At 39.9% G+C, this 18,140-nt stretch overlaps 2 protein-coding genes across 3 annotated transcripts in view; one reads left to right on the top strand and one right to left on the bottom strand.

Annotated features, from left to right (window-relative positions):
• LOC306832121 (uncharacterized protein) overlaps window positions 1–18,140 on the bottom strand; it is a 250,674-nt gene that overhangs the window by 93,101 nt on the left and 139,433 nt on the right. The gene's annotated exons all lie outside the window — the stretch shown is intronic.
• LOC306832128 (RNA-binding protein Nova-1-like) overlaps window positions 1–18,140 on the top strand; it is a 33,161-nt gene that overhangs the window by 2,222 nt on the left and 12,799 nt on the right. Inside the window, exons 1-2 of one of the 2 annotated variants that reach the window (XM_079356567.1) lie at window positions 10,310–11,008; window positions 13,201–13,344. In XM_079356567.1, the coding sequence (XP_079212693.1) occupies window positions 11,005–11,008; window positions 13,201–13,344 (148 nt within the window). In that variant the 5' untranslated portion in view covers window positions 10,310–11,004. Of the gene's footprint in view, window positions 1–10,309; window positions 11,009–13,200; window positions 13,345–18,140 lie in introns of those variants that run through there. The other variant, XM_079356566.1, reaches the window with a different exon arrangement.

The raw sequence follows: 18,140 nt of genomic DNA, 5'->3' as shown, positions 1-18,140 counted from the left end.
GTGTGTCTGTGTGTGTGTGTGTGTGTCTGTGTGTGTGTGTGTGTGTGTGTGTCTGTGTGTGTGTGTGTCTGTGTGTGTGTCTGTGTGTGTGTGTGTGTGTGTGTGTGTCTGTGTGTGTGTGTGTGTGTCTGTCTGTCTGTCTGTCTGTCTGTCTGTGTGTGTGTGTGTGTGTGTGTGTGTCTGTGTGTGTGTGTGTGTGTGTCTGTCTGTCTGTCTGTCTGTCTGTCTGTGTGTGTGTGTGTGTGTGTGTGTGTCTGTGTGTGTGTGTGTGTGTGTCTGTGTGTGTGTGTGTCTGTGTGTGTGTCTGTGTGTGTGTGTGTGTGTGTGTGTGTCTGTGTGTGTGTGTGTGTGTCTGTCTGTCTGTCTGTCTGTCTGTCTGTGTGTGTGTGTGTGTGTCTGTGTGTGTGTGTGTGTGTGTGTGTGTGTGTGTGTGTGTGTGTGTGGGGGGGTATCATTATGAAGAATAACACCTTGTCATGGCGTGGTGAAAGTAATCATCCAGAGATCCTGTAGTTCAGTACAGCTCATAATGTGAGGCTGAGTTTAGCTTAGCAGATACAGTTAGCTTTAGAAACAGAGGACTGAACACACATCTGGCAAAACTAATACTTTTCTGTAACAAACTGCTTTATGTAATCCGACGGTATGGGGGCCACAATAGTGATGGAAAATAATGAGAATAGACCTTCCCTATTTATATTTTGTACTGATGTTAGCACATTTAGCTGTATGTGCTGTGACAGTGTTGAGCGTAATGTTGACCATCAACACTGTGATGACATGAGGTCTGCGTCCGCCTGGAGCGTCTCTTTAACGATACATCAGTTTTGAAGGGTTCTTAGGAAAGGGGGTTTTCACCGGGGGCATCAGGTCAGAAGGAGGAGACTCCAGTATCAGGAACAGATTTATTTAATACAGGTTCAGGTCCCTTTAATACAGTTTCTAACCCTAACAAGGGTCAACATGAGATGTTTAACAGTGCTGCAAGACAAATGAAACAATATTAGAACAATAAGCAAGTTAAATTGGATTTTACCTTCAGAATTAAATAAGGATAAATAAAGTACTTCAGATCAATTAAAGTGGACTAGATAATACCTATAAAACACCTTACCCATGCTACCGCCCTATTTGGAGATCCAAAGGTGAGCGCTGTCTAAAATGAGTAGTGAACAGGTGAAATCAGTCAAACTAATCAGTGACACAGTGCAAACCTTAACCAATCAAGGGGAAAGGGACGAAGGGAGAAACCAGGAAGTGTCCACACTGGAGGTGCAAGATCATCAGTTACAGTATTTACATCGACATTCAAGATGAACTAAACCCAGACAAGACATAACAGAGACACATGTTCACTGCAGATACTGAACATTTCATTCAGGAGTTAGTGAGTTTGTTCCAAAACATACAGAAGTAAAGCTCATCATACAACTCTAACAAGCAGGGTACACATAGCCTCCATTCCCATCACAGTGTTGTTATTTATAGAGTGCAGGGTCAGCCAAATCTCAGCATCTGTTTGGTATTTTCTTGTTAGGCGCTCAGGATGGCCCCCAGTCAGCATCTAGAAAGTACAATGCAAATTTAAAACACACCATTTATCAACAGGCAGAACAAGGAGGCAGACATGTTTTTTTAAAGTGTTTGGTTCCATGCTGCATTTTAAAAAGTAGAATTGATATTTAATGAAAGGATTACATTGAATCACAGGCAATCAGGAGGTACAGAAAGAAATACTGCAGGGCCATTTTAGAAACTCCCTATTTCTTAAAGTGTAGAAATGGTGCCCAGTGATCATGGGAGGCCTGTGAACGTTTCTTTTATTGCTCATCGGTGTGATGTCGGGCTGCAGCAGTGATGATGACAGCTGATTCAGAGTATCTTATTCCCTGTCATTGTTACGGTCTGAAGCTCAGAGGGACCACTTATTTTGGAGCTTAATGTTAATTAAACGTCCACGGAGAGCACGCCGTTTTCTTCACCATATGTTACTGAAAATTGTCCCAGTCCTTCAATGATAGCAGCATCCAGTGTTCATTTCAGCCAGACTCAAAGGGACCCTTGTGCCACAAGATTATATTTTAGCTCAGATTCGGCCCCTGTATGTCTAGCACCCTGTAAACCTCTGAAGAACAGATGAGCTGTGCTCAGCTGTAGCACAGAGACTTAACTGTTATCATCCCATTCAGCATCCAGGTGAAGGACGAGACAGAAGAAACTGCATCGAGAAATCTTTCTAAAAAATCAAACTTTGAACTAAGGTTTTAAGAAAATATGGTTGACTGTTGAGGTCAGCCATTTCTGTTTTGAGATACTCTGATTGCATCATATTTCACATGCAAACATTTTATTTTATTACTGAATCTGATAGATTGTTCTTCGTGAAAATCATTGCCACGATGAGTTTAACAAGGACAGTGTGAAGATCTCAAGATCCTGCTGCTCTGATTACAGATGAGATGAAAGTATCTTTATGTATGGCTTTGTCTGCTGGTAGAATGTTCAGAGATGTTAGTAATGTTCAGTGTGTGTGTTAGTAATGTTCAGTGTGTGTGTTAGTAATGTTCAGTGTGTGTTAATAATGTTCAGTGTGTGTTAGTAATGTTCAGTGTGTGTGTTAGTAATGTTCAGTGTGTGTTAGTAATGTTCAGTGTGTGTGTTAGTAATGTTCAGTGTGTGTGTTAGTAATGTTCAGTGTGTGTGTTAGTAATGTTCAGTGTGTGTTAGTGATGTTCAGTGTGTGTGTTAGTAATGTTCAGTGTGTGTGTTAGTAATGTTCAGTGTGTGTTAGTAATGTTCAGTGTGTGTGTTAGTAATGTTCAGTGTGTGTGTTAGTAATGTTCAGTGTGTGTGTTAGTAATGTTCAGTGTGTGTGTTAGTAATGTTCAGTGTGTGTTAGTAATGTTCAGTGTGTGTTAGTAATGTTCAGTGTGTGTGTTAGTAATGTTCAGTGTGTGTGTTAGTAATGTTCAGTGTGTGTGTTAGTAATGTTCAGTGTGTGTTAGTAATGTTCAGTGTGTGTGTTAGTAATGTTCAGTGTGTGTTAGTAATGTTCAGTGTGTGTGTTAGTAATGTTCAGTGTGTGTGTTAGTAATGTTCAGTGTGTGTTAGTAATGTTCAGTGTGTGTGTTAGTAATGTTCAGTGTGTGTTAGTGATGTTCAGTGTGTGTGTTAGTAATGTTCAGTGTGTGTTAGTAATGTTCAGTGTGTGTGTTAGTAATGTTCAGTGTGTGTTAGTAATGTTCAGTGTGTGTGTTAGTAATGTTCAGTGTGTGTGTTAGTAATGTTCAGTGTGTGTTAGTAATGTTCAGTGTGTGTGTTAGTAATGTTCAGTGTGTGTTAGTGATGTTCAGTGTGTGTGTTAGTAATGTTCAGTGTGTGTTAGTAATGTTCAGTGTGTGTTAGTAATGTTCAGTGTGTGTGTTAGTAATGTTCAGTGTGTGTTAGTGATGTTCAGTGTGTGTGTTAGTAATGTTCAGTGTGTGTGTTAGTAATGTTCAGTGTGTGTGTTAGTAATGTTCAGTGTGTGTGTTAGTAATGTTCAGTGTGTGTTAGTAATGTTCAGTGTGTGTGTTAGTAATGTTCAGTGTGTGTTAGTAATGTTCAGTGTGTGTGTTAGTAATGTTCAGTGTGTGTGTTAGTAATGTTCAGTGTGGGTGTGTTAGTAATGTTCAGTGTGTGTTAGTAATGTTCAGTGTGTGTGTTAGTAATGTTCAGTGTGTGTGTTAGTAATGTTCAGTGTGTGTTAGTAATGTTCAGTGTGTGTGTTAGTAATGTTCAGTGTGTGTGTTTGTAATGTTCAGTGTGTGTTAGTAATGTTCAGTGTGTGTGTTAGTAATGTTCAGTGTGTGTGTTAGTAATGTTCAGTGTGTGTGTTAGTAATGTTCAGTGTGTGTGTTAGTAATGTTCAGTGTGTGTTAGTAATGTTCAGTGTGTGTGTTAGTAATGTTCAGTGTGTGTTAGTAATGTTCAGTGTGTGTGTTAGTAATGTTCAGTGTGTGTTAGTAATGTTCAGTGTGTGTGTTAGTAATGTTCAGTGTGTGTGTTAGTAATGTTCAGTGTGTTTGTTAGTAATGTTCAGTGTGTGTGTTAGTAATGTTAAGTGTGTGTTAGTAATGTTCAGTGTGTGTGTTAGTAATGTTCAGTGTGTGTGTTAGTAATGTTCAGTGTGTGTGTTAGTAATGTTCAGTGTGTGTGTTGGTAATGATCAGTGTGTGTGTTGGTAATGTTCAGTGTGTGTTAGTAATGTTCAGTGTGTGTGTTAGTAATGTTCAGTGTGTGTGTTAGTAATGTTCAGTGTGTGTTAGTAATGTTCAGTGTGTGTGTTAGTAATGTTCAGTGTGTGTGTTAGTAATGTTCAGTGTGTGTTAGTAATGTTCAGTGTGTGTGTTAGTAATGTTCAGTGTGTGTGTTAGTAATGTTCAGTGTGTGTGTTAGTAATGTTCAGTGTGTGTGTGTTAGTAATGTTCAGTGTGTGTGTGTTAGTAATGTTCAGTGTGTGTGTTAGTAATGTTCAGTGTGTGTGTGTTAGTAATGTTCAGTGTGTGTGTTAGTAATGTTCAGTGTGTGTGTTAGTAATGTTCAGTGTGTGTGTTAGTAATGTTCAGTGTGTGTTAGTAATGTTCAGTGTGTGTGTTAGTAATGTTCAGTGTGTGTGTTAGTAATGTTCAGTGTGTGTGTGTTAGTAATGTTCAGTGTGTGTGTTAGTAATGTTCAGTGTGTGTTAGTAATGTTCAGTGTGTGTGTTAGTAATGTTCAGTGTGTGTTAGTAATGTTCAGTGTGTGTGTTAGTAATGTTCAGTGTGTGTTAGTAATGTTCAGTGTGTGTGTTAGTAATGTTCAGTGTGTGTGTTAGTAATGTTCAGTGTGTGTGTTAGTAATGTTCAGTGTGTGTTAGTAATGTTCAGTGTGCGTGTTAGTAATGTTCAGTGTGCGTGTTAGTAATGTTCAGTGTGCGTGTTAGTAATGTTCAGTGTGTGTGTTAGTAATGTTCAGTGTGTGTGTTAGTAATGTTCAGTGTGTGTTAGTAATGTTCAGTGTGCGTGTTAGTAATGTTCAGTGTGCGTGTTAGTAATGTTCAGTGTGTGTGTTAGTAATGTTCAGTGTGTGTGTTAGTAATGTTCAGTGTGTGTGTTAATAATGTTCAGTGTGTGTGTTAGTAATGTTCAGTGTGTGTGTGTTAGTAATGTTCAGTGTGTGTTAGTAATGTTCAGTGTGTGTTAGTAATGTTCAGTGTGTGTGTTAGTAATGTTCAGTGTGTGTTAGTAATGTTCAGTGTGTGTGTTAGTAATGTTCAGTGTGTGTTAGTAATGTTCAGTGTGTGTTAGTAATGTTCAGTGTGTGTTAATAATGTTCAGTGTGTGTGTTAGTAATGTTCAGTGTGTGTGTGTTAGTAATGTTCAGTGTGTGTTAGTAATGTTCAGTGTGTGTTAATAATGTTCAGTGTGTGTGTTAGTAATGTTCAGTGTGTGTGTGTTAGTAATGTTCAGTGTGTGTTAGTAATGTTCAGTGTGTGTTAGTAATGTTCAGTGTGTGTGTTAGTAATGTTCAGTGTGTGTTAGTAATGTTCAGTGTGTGTGTGTTAGTAATGTTCAGTGTGTGTGTTAGTAATGTTCAGTGTGTGTGTTAGTAATGTTCAGTGTGTGTGTTAGTAATGTTCAGTGTGTGTTAGTAATGTTCAGTGTGTGTTAGTAATGTTCAGTGTGTGTGTTAGTAATGTTCAGTGTGTGTGTTAGTAATGTTCAGTGTGTGTGTTAGTAATGATCAGTGTGTGTGTTAGTAATGTTCAGTGTGTGTTAGTAATGTTCAGTGTGTGTTAGTAATGTTCAGTGTGTGTTAGTAATGTTCAGTGTGTGTTAGTAATGTTCAGTGTGTGTTAGTAATGTTCAGTGTGTGTGTTAGTAATGTTCAGTGTGTGTGTGTTAGTAATGTTCAGTGTGTGTGTTAGTAATGTTCAGTGTGTGTGTTAGTAATGTTCAGTGTGTGTTAGTAATGTTCAGTGTGTGTGTTAGTAATGTTCAGTGTGTGTTAGTAATGTTCAGTGTGTGTGTTAGTAATGTTCAGTGTGTGTGTTAGTAATGTTCAGTGTGTGTGTTAGTAATGTTCAGTGTGTGTGTTAGTAATGTTCAGTGTGTGTGTTAGTAATGTTCAGTGTGCGTTAGTAATGTTCAGTGTGTGTGTGTTAGTAATGTTCAGTGTGTGTGTTAGTAATGTTCAGTGTGTGTGTTAGTAATGTTCAGTGTGTGTTAGTAATGTTCAGTGTGTGTGTTAGTAATGTTCAGTGTGTGTTAGTAATGTTCAGTGTGTGTGTGTTAGTAATGTTCAGTGTGTGTGTTAGTAATGTTCAGTGTGTGTGTTAGTAATGTTCAGTGTGTGTTAGTAATGTTCAGTGTGTGTGTTAGTAATGTTCAGTGTGTGTTAGTAATGTTCAGTGTGTGTGTTAGTAATGTTCAGTGTGTGTGTTAGTAATGTTCAGTGTGTGTTAGTAATGTTCAGTGTGTGTGTTAGTAATGTTCAGTGTGTGTTAGTAATGTTCAGTGTGTGTGTTAGTAATGTTCAGTGTGTGTTAGTAATGTTCAGTGTGTGTGTGTTAGTAATGTTCAGTGTGTGTTAGTAATGTTCAGTGTGTGTGTTAGTAATGTTCAGTGTGTGTGTTAGTAATGTTCAGTGTGTGTTAGTAATGTTCAGTGTGCGTGTTAGTAATGTTCAGTGTGCGTGTTAGTAATGTTCAGTGTGCGTGTTAGTAATGTTCAGTGTGTGTGTTAGTAATGTTCAGTGTGTGTGTTAGTAATGTTCAGTGTGTGTTAGTAATGTTCAGTGTGCGTGTTAGTAATGTTCAGTGTGCGTGTTAGTAATGTTCAGTGTGTGTGTTAGTAATGTTCAGTGTGTGTGTTAGTAATGTTCAGTGTGTGTGTTAGTAATGTTCAGTGTGTGTGTTAATAATGTTCAGTGTGTGTGTTAGTAATGTTCAGTGTGTGTGTGTTAGTAATGTTCAGTGTGTGTTAGTAATGTTCAGTGTGTGTTAGTAATGTTCAGTGTGTGTGTTAGTAATGTTCAGTGTGTGTTAGTAATGTTCAGTGTGTGTTAGTAATGTTCAGTGTGTGTGTTAGTAATGTTCAGTGTGTGTGTTAGTAATGATCAGTGTGTGTGTTAGTAATGTTCAGTGTGTGTTAGTAATGTTCAGTGTGTGTTAGTAATGTTCAGTGTGTGTTAGTAATTGTCAGTGTGTGTTAGTAATGTTCAGTGTGTGTTAGTAATGTTCAGTGTGTGTGTTAGTAATGTTCAGTGTGTGTGTGTTAGTAATGTTCAGTGTGTGTGTTAGTAATGTTCAGTGTGTGTGTTAGTAATGTTCAGTGTGTGTTAGTAATGTTCAGTGTGTGTGTTAGTAATGATCAGTGTGTGTGTTAGTAATGTTCAGTGTGTGTTAGTAATGTTCAGTGTGCGTTAGTAATGTTCAGTGTGTGTTAGTAATTGTCAGTGTGTGTTAGTAATGTTCAGTGTGTGTTAGTAATGTTCAGTGTGTGTGTTAGTAATGTTCAGTGTGTGTGTGTTAGTAATGTTCAGTGTGTGTGTTAGTAATGTTCAGTGTGTGTGTTAGTAATGTTCAGTGTGTGTTAGTAATGTTCAGTGTGTGTGTTAGTAATGTTCAGTGTGTGTTAGTAATGTTCAGTGTGTGTGTTAGTAATGTTCAGTGTGTGTGTTAGTAATGTTCAGTGTGTGTGTTAGTAATGTTCAGTGTGTGTGTTAGTAATGTTCAGTGTGTGTGTTAGTAATGTTCAGTGTGTGTTAGTAATGTTCAGTGTGTGTGTGTTAGTAATGTTCAGTGTGTGTGTTAGTAATGTTCAGTGTGTGTGTTAGTAATGTTCAGTGTGTGTGTTAGTAATGTTCAGTGTGTGTTAGTAATGTTCAGTGTGTGTGTTAGTAATGTTCAGTGTGTGTTAGTAATGTTCAGTGTGTGTGTTAGTAATGTTCAGTGTGTGTGTGTGTTAGTAATGTTCAGTGTGTGTTAGTAATGATCAGTGTGTGTGTGTTAGTAATGTTCAGTGTGTGTGTTAGTAATGTTCAGTGTGTGTTAGTAATGTTCAGTGTGTGTGTTAGTAATGTTCAGTGTGTGTGTTAGTAATGTTCAGTGTGTGTGTTAGTAATGTTCAGTGTGTGTGTTAGTAATGTTCAGTGTGTGTGTTAGTAATGTTCAGTGTGTGTTAGTAATGTTCAGTGTGTGTGTTAGTAATGTTCAGTGTGTGTTAGTAATGTTCAGTGTGTGTGTTAGTAATGTTCAGTGTGTGTGTTAGTAATGTTCAGTGTGTGTGTTAGTAATGTTCAGTGTGTGTTAGTAATGTTCAGTGTGTGTGTTAGTAATGTTCAGTGTGTGTGTTAGAGCTTGTTTTGAAGTTTGGTCCTCGTAGAGAAGATGTTGAATTGTTGACCTGAAAGATAAAAGTGGATGAAAGTGATCAGAGCAGAAAAGATTCAGTGTTTCACTCAATCATGAAATTCCAGTTTAAATGTGTGAACATGATTGAATGTGTAGTTTATATCCCAGCTGCTCATATCTTCACTTCCTCTTTATTCCACATTAAAACAAACGTTTGGAAGTAACAATAAACAGTCTAAAGATATTTTTACAAACTATATTAAAAAGGAAAAAATACAAATGTAGGCATTTTCTTCTGAATGAAGATCCAAGTTGTCAGATGCTTTCTTTACTCGTGAAGATATCTCAACATGTTTCTATAAGTGTTAAACACAGATCTGTCCATGTGTGCAGCACTCCTCCTTTATAAATTACTGAAGTTCCTGTGCGTGTACATAGATTATTATTTCTTAGATGCTCTGTGCTTTGCTCCTTATTTCTGCTTATTCTATTTCTATTCTATGTATTCTATATCTCCTACTTCTATATTGTTTCTAAGAGCAAACATAATGACCACATTTCCCCTTGGGATTAATGAAGAAACCTGATTTGTGCTTTTTAAAGTACATTTTCAACACTTTGATGACATTGAAACTGAAGTTCTTTGGATTCTGGGATATGTAGTGGGTGCAGAGTCCAGAGGGTTTCTGCCTTATTCCCATTTAAATGTTACATTTCTATGGTGCAGCGGAGCCTTGGGCAGTGTCTCCAATGTGTTAGCATGCGGCGCTCAGTGAGAGAGGTGACATGGCAGTAAATGTTCTGCTCATTCTGCTAAGTTTGTTGATTTCATACGTCGCAGGCTGGGCTCAGAAACACAAAGTGAAACACAGGCTGCTGTTTGTTATGTGTTTTAGCATCACCATGTAATCTGAAGGCTTTAATTGTAACGTTGTAAATTCACAGGCTGTCTGGCGGTGTTGGGAGACAGCCTGATAATCGTCAGCTGTAATCAGCAGCCTTCCACCACGTCTGATATTGATCACGTTATTCCTGTAGAACTGATCATTAACGTGACTGGCAGTTACAACAAAGAGAAGGACGCCGGCGCTCCCTCAAAGCCGAGCCCTCGTTGTGCATTCAGAGCCGTGGACACTGAATGAGGGAAATGACTCTTCTTTTATCACCGCTGCCCTTCTCTCCTCAAAATGAACATCTTTCATTCATTTCTCTTTCTAATTAGCCAAACTCTGAGCCCAGCTTTCTGGCAAGCATGTGCCTTCCAAAAGGTTGTGAGGCGGGAGGATTAGGTATGATCTCGTAATGTTGCTAATGGAAAGGTTGGCACAGGAACGCGAGCTGTGTTTTTTATTTATTTTTTTGGTGGAAGGACACAGGTGCCCTTGCAGAGCGATGTGACGTGAGTGGACTGTGAATTTGCCAGGTGGCAATGAAAGAGAGAACGAGCGATAGAAAGGAAGACAGAGCAAAGCGAGGAGAAGAGGAGAGAGAGAGAGACTGGGAGGGGAGTCTACAGGGAGGCTGTGTCTATAGAGCGACGCTCACCGACTGAGATGGGAGACATTTCTGGATAAAATTCACTCCAACAAACTGGCAAAGATTTGAGGGTTTGATTTGTGGATGAAACTGATCAGCAGCCAGGAAAGGAAAGTGTCTATTTTCTACAGCTCTATTTAATGATGCTGGACCCCCCTCTTGTCAACACACACACACACACACACACACACACACACACACACACCCTATCAGTTTTTACACACATTGAGTCACTTAAGATACCTCTCGTGTAAGATTTATAGGCGTAGTGATTGGCTTCATCACCCCCCTCCACCATTCTGCGGCACTGCCATTTGCAATGGTTGATGAGCCCCTCCGCCCTCTCAAACATGGCCGTCTAAGGGATTGGGGGTGGGGGAAAGGAGTAAAAGAAGGGTGGGTGGCGTAAGGCACGCTGAGATCACTCCACCTCCTCCATCATCTGCTCATGCTATCCCTACTCCGCTTCAGTCGCCGCTGAAGGTCACTCTTCAAGCTGCCTCGTTCACATCTGAAGCGTCTTCACCTATGTCACTTTCCGCTAAAAAAAGTGAGTGAATGGGCTCCCATACTTTATAGTGCTGCGTCAAAAGAGGCGGAGTGCAGGAAGAGCATTCCATTTTTTGGGCCCGGCATCAGGGGGCGGGGACGTGACGTGGTGGGGGGAGGAGGCCACCCATTGGCCGAGCAAGGCGTCAGTCCTGCGCGCTGCTGCAGACGGACAGGCCACTCGATGAATATGGATGAGAGCAGTGAAAAGGGTGATGCGGCAGGGAAGACCCCCCCCTCCTTCAAACCGATGCAGGCTTGAACAATGCGTGCCGTCTTTCACTGAAAACACTGAGAGCCTGCATTAGCATTTTCTCAGACAATTGAGGCTCTGGCCAGCTGCAGGCATGGCTCGGATGCTGCGGTGAAATCTATTTCTCTGCACCCACTGATGAATTAGACCTCGGTGAAAAAAGTCGACCGGCCGCATTCCTCAACACTACCACTGCACCTATGCCGAGGCTAATGTTAAGATCCCCTTTAGAGATTGTGCCCCGGCATTGATGGCGATCTGACAGAGGACTTGAGCAGCAGCAGATCTCAGAATGGGTAAGCCTCGAAACTCTTGGGTAAGCCTCGAAACTCTTTCCGACTTGTTGAATTTATCCTTCATGCATTTATCCTACGTGCAGTTTCACACACGTTCATCTCATTTTTGCTCATTTTTTGTTCCATCGTCCTTGCCGACTGTCAGCAGCAGGTTAGTCCATTGAAATGCAGGACTGGTACTCGCAGAGGCAGTGAGAAGGAGGGAGGACGGTCACAAGGCATTTCTTCCTGACCCACCCCCCTTCAGTGACTTAACTAAACACATTTGGCTCAGCGTCCGTGTCCCTTATCCTTCCAGTCTTGGAAGCAGGGGTTTGAACTCACACCCCACTGGCTCTGCTTCCCAACGTGCCCCACTGCTCCCGTTCCCTGGCGGATTGCAGCAACAGATTGCCATGTTTACTCTACCACATGACGCCATTTAAACCTGTTACTGTGATCTCAGACACTAGGACGGAATTAATTATTGACTAATGACAGCAAACGTGGCTGTGAGGGCCATGAAAAGGATCTCCCTCCCCTGTTGGGTTTTACTCTGGTTCAAGACGAGCAGAAAGTTACGCAGTGGGTTTTGGCTTCTCCGTCAACAACAGGTCCTTAAATGTTTGGAGTCATTCAAATTCGAGTCTTCATGTGGCTACGAGATCAGATACTTCGTGATAGAAGTGTGGGCTGAAAAGCTTTGGCCACTCTCACGTCAGACATGCATGATCTTTATTTCCTCACCAAGGTCATTTTAATGGGATTGGTTGTGAGGAGCGATCTGTCTGGGATAAAGCGTTAAAATCTAAAGATGGGAAAACACTGGTCATTAGATATGTGGAGGATTATTTCCTGTTGTCTGAAAAATGAGCATCGCCTGACGTATTTACTATCATCACAGTGCGTTTCTCAAAGGTTCATTAATCCAAATGAAAAGTAAACCCCGGTCAGAGTCATGTCATTGTTCACATGTATTTGTCAGAGCCATTGCACGCCAAACAAGCGTGTGTGTGTGAATGGAACATGAGGGGCATATTAATGCAATAAGGAGAGGAGCTGTGAAATCCCTTAATGTCACAGTGCCATGTTCGTTCACATCTGAGTCTAATGAGTGCATTACTGAGGCAACAGGTTGCTCTCAGTGCAGGGCGGTCCACCTCCATCCATCCAAAGCCCCTGCATCGAGACCCTCCAAGGACCGTAAGACGCTGCAACACACAACATCTGCATCGTGCTCCACTCGTACGAGGAATCCACAAAGATGGACAGCGCTTTTTGTGTCTGTCCGCTGTGATGACGTCACCCTCCAGGCAGCTGAAAAGGATCGAACATGACGTCATCGATATCAGCATGCAGAGGAGAGCTCTACCAATGCACCTGTACCGGGTGTTTACCATTACGTCATGGACATACTGAACCACAGCTGCACCACACTCCGAAGACCATCTTTTCCTTATTTGATAGTTTGCAGGTCCGAGCTCAATATGTGCTCGATTGCTTCTGACTAGATCGGTCCACTCGATCACATTTACTTGGACTGACACTTTGCCTACTTCTGGACTAATTCTGAATTAGCGTTATAGGAAAAGGGACATTCTCAATGAGGAAACATTCTTCAAACTGATGTGCTGTCAATCAATTCTTGTTGCAAGCCTCTGTAAGCCACAGAAGCCCTTTCCAAAATGGAGGAGCTTTAGACCATCTTGGCAGAGTGGCATCAAACAAATCTGCAGGATTGGTTCCCATATGTTCCTCTCATGGCTGTTCATTAAGAGGGATCAATCTGAAGGCGTGATGGTGAACTGCATGTGTTTGCATAAAGTCCTGTGTGTTACGTTTCTTTCCCTGGAAATAAAAAGCAACATGTTCTGATGGATGGACCAGCCTTGCTGTTCAGTTGGGTTGCTAAAACTCCTTGAAAACAGTTAAAATTAGACCTCTGGAAAGTGGAAAGGAGGTCATCATTTACTCTGTGAGAAATCTGGGACAGGACGCAGAACATGTCACCAAGCTCTGATAAAATGTGAATGCACTGGAATCAGAGAGAAAGCAGCATAAAGAGCATTCAGCGCTGTATATGTCACAGGAACGTATGTCCCCGGTGTGAGTTTGTGCTTGCTCAGGCTATGGGGGGGTGGAGCTCATATGATTATGTGCAGAGCTACTTTACCAGATGTAACCCTTCCCCACTGTGTGTGTCTCTTCCCCAGAGGAGGGTGAGTACTTCTTGAAGGTGCTGATCCCCAGCTATGCAGCCGGCTCTATAATTGGCAAGGGCGGCCAGACCATCGTACAACTGCAGAAAGAGACGGGTGCCACCATTAAGCTGTCCAAATCCAAAGACTTCTACCCAGGTAAGAATGGATGAAATTAAAATCGATGCCCATAAAAGCTTATATATATATATATATATATATATATATATATATATATATATATATATATATATAGAGAGAGAGAGAGAGAGAGTATATATCTATAAAGGCTGTATATCATGTGACTCAGAACAGAGACTGAATGTGGATTCTTGGGTGAAGAATGATACGTAGTCTTCGTTGAGCTTTCCTATGAGTCCATTTCAATCATTGACTCTCTGATGTCGATCTTTCTAACGTGCATGTGGATGTTACAGATGTAGCGTTCAAGGCTGCCGGAAATATCAGCTTCATTTAAGAGGGGGTGGGTATGTGTACTTGAGTATTTAAGCATTGGTATTGGTTCATCAAGTCATCAAATGTCTTCTGTTATTATACACATGAAATGAAAGATTTTCCAAAACTACATTTTTGAAGAATTGGCTGAATTAGAAACCCCACTCACCTCGTTCGCCCAAGAGAGAGACTGAATGTTGTTCATCTTCATATCATCAGTCACCTGACGACATTTATCCAGGAGCGCTCTGGCTCCATAAACAGCAGGTCATAATAACACAGATACCTTCTTCAGGTACCTGAACAGCTCTGTATGTGAGAACTACTAGCATGTTATGTGTACATGTTATGTGTACATGTTATGTGTACATGTTATGTGTACATGTTATGTGTACATGTTATGTGTACATGTATGTTCCCCTATAGCTGGGTTAGCACGTCCTCTTTATGCTGATGGACCAAAGAAGATTTGTTGCAGTAATGCAGCCGTTAAGATTCACAGAGTGAGGTGGTTTGGGGCGAGCTGAAAACAGACTGAGGAAAGACGTGCGAGGGAAGAGAGGGCTGACAAGGTAGCTCCTCCTACTTTATGTCTTCTTTTATCACGTACTATGAAGGCATGTTGCACCCTTCATACCACGTCTGTCCAGCTGCCATTTTACCCTGGCCTCCTAAACGTGAGCAAAGATTCAGAGCTGCAGAGGAAACGTTACGTCGTACCCAGCGCTGGAAGAGTCTAAAAAAAGGGAACCGGAGGAGCTCGCTGACCCTGATCACACGGAGGTCAAAGTCGAACCGTCCTCTCCTCCAGCACAAACGCCGGAGTCGTAGAAGAGTCTCTGTTTGTCCTTCATGCCTCAGAGGAGGCTTCAACCTGCTGAAGAAGAACAGGTGCTGAGCGTCTCGCTGCTTATTAGCTCCAGATGTTCTCTGTGATAGCCGTAGTAGTAGTGTTCCTTTTCACAGAATATGTGAGCGATGGGTTCACTGTCAGGTTGCTGCTCTCTTAAATAACATTAGTGCTGAACCAAAGTCACATGATCACAGAAGAACACACATGTGGTTACAGTCGGGCTCGTGCTGTTAAGCAACATGAATATTCAAGAGGGAGGCGGGCCGTCGTCACAGCAACCCAAACATTCTCCTCATCGAGCCGCTGTGATTGGTCAGTTAAGCTACGCTAACGCTAACAGAGTGTTTCATTCAGACCCAGACGTGTAAAAAACATTCGACTTGATGATGAATGTTTTTGTCATCACATGACCCACTGTGTTCACTTTGATGGTTTCGGGTCCGTTGCTGTGTTAAGGCCGTGGAGAGTGGAGGAAAACGGCAGGCAAAAACTCACGTCCACACGATGCGGGGGATTCAATGCTCGTCGTTTATTAACATAAACACTCCAACCTTATCAAGCCCAGTTGTACGGCTACTATCGTTTCATACATGAACAAAATAGTGCCATATTTGACCATCACTGTTATTCTATAAAGTAAAGAAAACAGGAGTGAAACAAAATACGTCCGACCAGCGTAGTGTGCGCATCGTTCCACGAGGAGCAGGAAGCACAGGCACTGCTTGATGACGTCGCCACTAAGCGACACAGTATACACATTAAAGGTACATTCCATAAATCACAACCGTTACATCACGTTCAGCACATTAGTCTTTGTGTGTTTTGTCGTGGACAGAGAAAGAGAGGCTGACATGCCTAACCCTATATAACCCTATATAACCCTATATAACCCTGTATAACCCTATATAACCCTATATAACCCTGTATAACCCTATATAACCCTGTATAACCCTGTATAACCCTATATAACCCTATATAACCCTATATAACCCTATATAACCCTGTATAACCCTATATAACCCTGTATAACCCTATATAACCCTATATAACCCTATATAACCCTGTATAATCCTGTATAACCCGATATAACCCTATATAACCCTGTATAACCCTATATAACCCTATATAACCCTGTATAACCCTATATAACCCTGTATAACCCTATATAACCCTATATAACCCTTTATAACCCTGTATAACCCTATATAACCCTGTATAACCCTATATAACCCTATATAACCCTATATAACCCTATATAACCCTATATACCCTGTATAACCCTATATAACCCTATATAACCCTATATAACCCTGTATAACCCTATATAACCCTATATAACCCTATATAACCCTATATAACCCTATATACCCTGTATAACCCTATATAACCCTATATATCCTGTATAACCCTATATAACCCTATATAACCCTGTATAACCCTATATAACCCTATATAACCCTATATAACCCTATATAACCCTATATACCCTGTATAACCCTATATAACCCTGTATAACCCTATATAACCCTGTATAACCCTATATAACCCTATATACCCTGTATAACCCTATATAACCCTGTATAACCCTATATAACCCTATATAACCCTAACCCTATATAACCCTATATAACCCTATATACCCTGTATAACCCTATATACCCTGTATAACCCTATATAACCCTATATATCCTGTATAACCCTATATAACCCTGTATAACCCTATATAACCCTATATAACCCTATATAACCCTATATAACCCTATATACCCTGTATAACCCTATATAACCCTATATACCCTGTATAACCCTATATAACCCTATATATCCTGTATAACCCTATATAACCCTATATAACCCTATATAACCCTATATAACCCTATATAACCCTATATAACCCTGTATAACCCTATATAACCCTATATATCCTGTATAACCCTATATAACCCTATATATCCTGTATAACCCTATATAACCCTATATAACCCTATATAACCCTATATAACCCTATATAACCCTGTATAACCCTGTATAACCCTATATAACCCTATATATCCTGTATAACCCTATATAACCCTATATAACCCTATATAACCCTGTATAACCCTATATACCCTATATAACCCTATATAACCCTGTATAACCCTATATAACCCTATATAACCCTAACCCTATATAACCCTATATAACCCTGTATAACCCTATATAACCCTGTATAACCCTGTATAACCCTATATAACCCTATATAACCCTAACCCTATATAACCCTATATAACCCTGTATAACCCTGTATAACCCTGTATAACCCTGTATAACCCTATATAACCCTGTATAACCCTATATAACCCTATATAACCCTAACCCTATATAACCCTATATAACCCTGTATAACCCTATATAACCCTGTATATATATCAGTATATTTTTCAGTCTTTTATAAAATGACATTTCAGGTGACCCCGGTGGAATCCATTTGACCCCGAGGTTTGAAAAGCCTGGTTTAAAGATTCTGATTGTTAGTGGCATGCAGTGATCAAACAGTGAAATATAGATCCCTCTGATTCTAAGTCTAATCTCTAAATGTTCATCTGATGTAAGCTAGCAGTAGCACACATTTCTCAGCTGCATGCAGGACTCTGAAGAACACAACATTTAGTCAGTATAGAGTTTTCACTGTGCCGACGTGCATGGAGGGCAGAGCTGGTGAGACTGGGAGGAGTCGTGCAGTGTTTTTCAGTCCTCAGACTTCGGATCATTTAAACGGAGCACATGGTTTATCAATCAATCAATCAATCAATCAATCTTTATTTATATAGCGTCAATTCATAACAGGCGCTATCTCGAGACACTTTACAAAAGCAGGTAAAGGAGCTTCCTGTTTGTCTGTTATCAGGAGCCTTCACTACATGCTGCCATGTTTACATGAAGAAGATCGTCATTAAAGAACCGTGTTTTCACCTTCTGGAGATCTTCCTCTATTTAAGGCTCAGCATGCTCGGAGCCCTTCTGCAGGGACTTGGGATATATATATATATATATATATAACAATATATATATATATATATAACAATATATATATATTGTTATATATATATAACTATATATATATATATATATATTGTTATATATATATAACAATATATATATTGTTATATATATATATATATATATATATATATAACAATATATATATATATTGTTATATATATATATATATATATATATATTGTTATATATATATATATATATATAACAATATATATATATAGTTATATATATTGATATATATATATATATATATATATATATATATATATAGTTATATATATATATATATTGTTATATATATATATATATATATATATATATATATATATATATATATATATATATATATATATATTATACTGAACCAAAGAATCACTGAGCACTGGGCTAAAAGACGGATGTTCTTGCAAATATTTTTCCCGTCCTTCTTTCTTGCACCATGTTTCTGTTCGGCCGATCACATGACCTGTGTGAGAGCATGTCTTCAGATTCTCCACACACACACACACACACACACACACACACAGACACACACACACACACACACACACGCGTGTGTGTTTTTGGGAATGGAATACAGCTACTTTGGGAATAAATGGGA

The sequence above is a fragment of the Symphodus melops genome (genome assembly GCF_947650265.1).
Source record: "Symphodus melops genome assembly, chromosome: 11".
In the NCBI taxonomy this organism is placed as follows: domain Eukaryota; kingdom Metazoa; phylum Chordata; class Actinopteri; order Labriformes; family Labridae; genus Symphodus; species Symphodus melops.
This window is presented reverse-complemented; position numbering and strand designations above follow the sequence as displayed.